Below are 5,593 nucleotides of genomic sequence, written 5' to 3' on the forward strand. Positions count from 1 at the left end.
TGTCCCGCGCCTCCCTGCCCAGCCCCCGCTTGCTAGTGGCGTGTGCAGGCGTCTGCACTGCTTCTCCGCTGCGGGAGTTACCGTAGTGCTCGCAATCTGTGGGTTTTAATTGTTTATTTATTTTTCTTCCCTGTTATGTTGCCCTCTGTGCTTCCAAGGCTTGGCACAGATTCGGCAGTGAGAAGGTTTCCTGGTGTTTGGATACCTCTCTTTTTAAGACTCCCTTCCCAGGACAGAACTCCGTCCCTCCCTCTTTTGTCTCTTTTTTTTGTCCTTTATATTTTTTCCTACCTCCTTTCGAAGACTTGGGTTGCTTTTCTGGGTGCCTGATGTCCTCTGCCGGCATTCAGAAGTTGTTTTGTGGAATTTACTCAGCGTTTAAATGTTCTTTTGATGAATTTGTGGGGGAGAAAGTGTTCTCCCGGTCCTACTCCTCAGCCATCTTCTGTTTGATCCTGGGAATTATTTTAAAAACCTAAAATGTAATTGTTAGTTGAATGAGATGGCTTATTTGACAACTACAAATATCCTCTCTTCACTATTCAGTTGTTACATATTTAAATGTCATTTTGTGGCCATTGATGATGACTCTCATACACTAGATAGATTTGCAGTTTTTCTCTTCCAAACCCTACTTTATGTACACAGATTTGAATGGCAATTTCACTGAAAATGAAAAATAAGGAGAGTAACATTACGTATTTGAAAATAAATTGTGAATATATTGGTTCTGAAGTTTGGAGTAAATGAAATAAAATATTTTAAATACTAAGGTCTAATGCCAGTCCAGGTTCGATGCACGATACTGGATGCTTGGGGTTAGTGCACTGGGACGACCCAGAGGGATGGTATGGGGAGGGAGGAGGGAGGAGGGTTTAGGATGGGGAACACATGTATACCTGTGGCGGATTCATTTTGATATTTGGAAAAACTAATACAATTATGTAAAGTTTAAAAATAAAATAAAATTTAAAAAAATAAATAAATACTAAGGTCTTGTGTTTTATATAGTTGAAGTAGAGAATTTTGGTGTGATTTAGTGGTATGATTAATTCTCAGTAGTTCTCCCTAGTCTATGCTTCTTGAACTTCTGCCAGTAGAAAGGTATTGGTTTGTTCAAAGGCATAATAGTTATGAGCATATTATTAGAGTTGGTTTTACATTACTTTACAGCAGTGACTAGAAGGAAGAGGAGGTAAAAATAACAGGAATGGAAGAGAGAAAAGCCAGCCTGAGATATTAAGACATGTGATATAGGAACAGAAAGAAACAAACGTTTTTAGGATGCCTGATTATTAGGAAGAGTTGAACAGCTTGAGTACATCGATTAGAAAGAAGCCAATTTATGCAAGTGAGAAAGACACTGTGTGAGACTAAAATTCAAGTGAAACCTACTATTAACCTCAAATGCCTTACTGAATGTAAAAAACAAATATTTTTAAAGTTTGAGATGATACCTTTTGAAAAATAGAGGTAATTATACTTTGCTTGTTATCCTTTTGTTTGAATATAAATATAATATTCTATCTGCAAATTAAGCACATTTGTAAATTAATAATATTTGTAAATTAGGTGCAACAGATGTATAGCTGATTTTGGCCATGTATATATATATCATGATTCCAAATTGGTTGACATTTCCACCTAGGATAGATGGAAGGAAATTTCTCACATATAACATTATCCACATATAAGTGCTTTTTAATTTTCTCTCAAGGTTTCATTTCTGTGCCTATTTTCTCAATAACAAATAGTGAGACTAGGAAAGGGATGACTGATTTTTTTTTTCTACAGTACCATTTCTTGAATTCTACCAAGGCATATTATCCAGTTATGTTTGATAATACATGCTAATAGACTAGTTGCATAAATATGCTGCATTCTACAGTGTTAGTTTTTAAATTAGGTATCAAAGTTGTTTATCAGGAATTAATATTTTCCAGAGAGGAACAAAAAGAATGTAAGGAAAGCCTTTCAAAATAAAAATCAAATCTTTTTCTTCAAGTTTTGAATGCTTTCCATTTTAAAATGCCCATGACAAGGAATAATATACATCATCGTATTTACATAGTTATAAAGATTGCTAACTATTTAATTTCAGGTGGCTACAAACTGCTCTGAATCATGGAAAATAGGAATAACATCACAGAATTTATTCTCTTAGGACTTTCTCAGAAAGAGGAAATTGAAATTCTCTGGTTTTTACAGTTCTTACTTTGTTATGTTGCAATTCTGATCGGAAACCTACTTATCATGATTTCTATTGCCTCCAGTCAACTTATGAAGCAGCCCATGTATTTCTTTCTGAGTCACCTTCCCTCGCAGACCTTTGTTACACCTCCACTGTGACCCCCAAGTTGATTGCTGACTTGCTGGCAGCAAAGAAGATCATTTCCTACCATGGCTGCATGACACAGCTCTTCACCATTCACTTCTTTGGGGGCATTGAGGTCTTCATCCTCACAGGGATGGCCTATGATCTCTATGCGGCCATCTGCAAGCCTCTGCTCTGCACTCTGATCATGACCAGACAGAAGTGTGTTGCCATGATCACTGCTTCCTGCACTGGGGGGGGGTCCTGCATTCCTTCGGTCAGTTTCTCCTGGCCATCTTTTTACCTTACTGTGGCCCAAATGAAATAGATCATTACTTCTGCAATATGTATCCTTTGCTGAAACTGGCCTGCACTGACACCACCAGAATCAGCCTCCTTGTCGTTGCCAATTCGGGCCTCATGGGCCTGGTGACTTTTGTGGTTATGTTGATATCCTATGCTGTGATCTTGTACACTGTCAGGTCCTACTCTGTAGAGAATCGCCACAAAGCTCTCTCAACCTGCAGTTCCCACATCACTGTGGGGGTCCTCTTTTTTGCTCCTTTATTCTTCATTTACATATGTCCAGCAACTACTTTACCAGGAGACAAAGTCTTCGCTCTTTTTTATACTATCATTGCTTCCATGCTCAATCCTCTAATCTACACGCTGAGAAACTTGGAGATGAAGAATGACATAAAGAAATTCTGGTGCCATATGGCAGTAAGAAAGGAAATGAACTAAAAGATACCTCTGATTTTCACCACTAAACTTGTTGACTATATGAATTTTCTACAATGAAGACTTTAAAATGTATAATGCTTGCCTTATATACTTTTTTGTTTCATTTTGTTTTAGCAATATATAGATTTAAGTATGAGCAAAAGCTTACAACTTCCTGTATTTATCCAGACTCTCTACTGTGCTTTTTTCTAGTTTTCTTCTTTTCTTATTTGTATCTCCTTTTCTCCTCTGATCTTTTGGCTTTGTAATCAATTTAGATATTTAGCAGTAGACCATCAAAGGCATCATGTAATACAAATCAACACTGAGAACCCATAGAACCCATTCTTATATGTGACTTTAGTCAATAAAGCCAATTCCAGGTAGCAATAATTTAGAAGATAATTCCAACATTTTACTTGCATCATTTAAAGAATATTCTAAAAGACCAAATTTTGGACCTGAAACTATATTTCTTAAAAATATAGCTTTCTACTCTGATAATTTTATAGCCAGTGGCAATCTGGAGCTTCTCATATGTCCAACACCAGTACTCTTACCTAAGCCCCACATCAATCTCTTTTCTTTTGTTCAAAGGAACTGTCTCTCCCAACTCTGTCTGTGTAAACGTGAACTGCAACTCTGGCTAATTCTAGCACCTGATAGTGTATATTTGTTATGGGCATGTGTTCTGGACCCAGAATTTCTTATTAACTATGAGGACTAGGACATATGCTCAACAAATCATCCATCAAGTGATAATAATAGCCCAACACACAGTCTTGTGAGGACATGGGCAAGACTGAAACACTGCTTGGTCACACAGTAAGGGCTCAATACATATGAGCTATTTTATTGCCCAGTCTGCTGTTATGCATCAGAAATGTAAACATTCTGATAATAACTTTCCTTTGGAGAGGTGAGGATGTGAGAATGGGGCTCATTAATGTCATGCTCCTATTACTAGGCTTCCCTGGTGGCTCAGACAGTAAAGAATCCACCTGAAATGTGGGGAATCTGGGTTCAATCCCTGGGTTGGGAAGATCCCTTGGAGGAGCTCATGACAATCTCTTCCAGTATTCTTGCCTGGAGAATCCCCATGGAGAGAGGTACCCGGCAGGCTACGGTCCAGGGGGTCACAAAGAGTAGGACATGACTGAATGACTAAGTACAGCACAGTGTGCAATGGACACCTATTACTGGTGAAATTAATTTTTTCTTAGACTGGGCAAGTGGAGAATACCACTCAAAGTCAATGATCACATCTTTCACACGGTTCAAGTTAATAGCAATTTTTCCAACAGGAATTGAAAGTCATCCTGGAGCAACTTTGCCCAATGTTAGAAATGACTAGAACAAGATCAGGCCACTAGATAACTGATTAGGAATGGGTAGAGTCTCAAAAGTCTTTTAAAAACTTCGTGGATATGATGTACTTGCATGAGATTTTATTTTCAAGTTGTAGAGAGAGCTAGGTTAGATAAAAATGAGTTGTCAATGTTGAGGATTCTTAAGATGGGTTCATAATATAAAAAAGAAAAATACTATAGTTCTATGACTCAGTTGAAAATGCCCAACAAATAAACCTAAAAATATTATGTGCTAGAAATTCTTATAGAAAGATCCTAACATATTTGGTTGTTGTTGTTCTAAACCTAGTTCTTGACAGCTATCTGAAAACACCTGCATAGGGCATGCACAGAATACATGTCAGAGAACATAACAGAGAAGGAAAGTGAAAGATCACATTCTGGTGTGAAATAAGCAGGGTCTTTAATAAGAAGACCAGCCAACCCTCAAAGTCCCTCTGCTTCAGAAGCCCTATCCTCCAACAAACCAGACTTGTATTATTGAAAAATAAAACTTCAAAAATTAACAAATGTTTCTGTTTTACTTTTATTCTTGGAATAAAAGTTGTGAATGTGGATTATTAAAAAACTTGGAGTCTGCAGCAAAATAGATGGACCAGTAAATTATCTTACTAAGTAAAGTAAGTCAGAGAAAAACAAATATATACAGTCACTTATATGTGGTTTCACCCATTCCAGTCCATTTGAGTTCGCTGATTCCTAGAATGTCAACATTCACTCTTGCCATCTCTTGTTTGACCACTTCCAATTTGCCTTGATTCATGGACCTGACATTCCAGGTTCCTATGCAATATTGTTCTTTACAGCATCGGACCTTGCTTCTATCACCAGTCACATCCACAGCTGGGTATTGTTTCTGCTTTGGCTCCATCCCTTCATTCTTTCTGGAGTTATTTTTCCACTGATCTTCAGTAGCATATTGGGCACTTGCTGACCTGGGGAGTTCCTCTTTCAGTATCCTATAATTTTGCCTTTTCATACTGTTCATAGGGTTCTCAAGGCAAGAATACTGAAGAGGTTTGCCATTCCCTTCTCAAATGGGTGAATTTAACTCAGATGACCATTATATCTACTACTGCGGGCAGGAATCCCTCAGAAGAAATGGAGTAGCCATCATGGTCAACAAAAGAGTCCATAATGCAGTACTTGGATGCAATCTCAAAAATGACAGAATGATCTCTGTTCG

At 37.7% G+C, this 5,593-nt stretch overlaps 1 protein-coding gene across 1 annotated transcript; it reads left to right on the forward strand.

The window, feature by feature from the left end:
- Positions 1-2,124: 2,124 nt before the first annotated feature.
- On the forward strand, positions 2,125-3,058 carry LOC102279200 (olfactory receptor 4P4). The gene is given in 3 exon segments (XM_014480755.2): positions 2,125-2,314; positions 2,317-2,567; positions 2,570-3,058. Coding segments are annotated over 3 exon segments (930 nt in total).
- The last annotated feature ends 2,535 nt before the right edge of the window (positions 3,059-5,593 follow it).

The sequence above is a fragment of the Bos mutus genome, chromosome 9 (assembly GCF_027580195.1).
Source record: "Bos mutus isolate GX-2022 chromosome 9, NWIPB_WYAK_1.1, whole genome shotgun sequence".
NCBI classification, from domain to species: Eukaryota; Metazoa; Chordata; class Mammalia; order Artiodactyla; family Bovidae; genus Bos; species Bos mutus.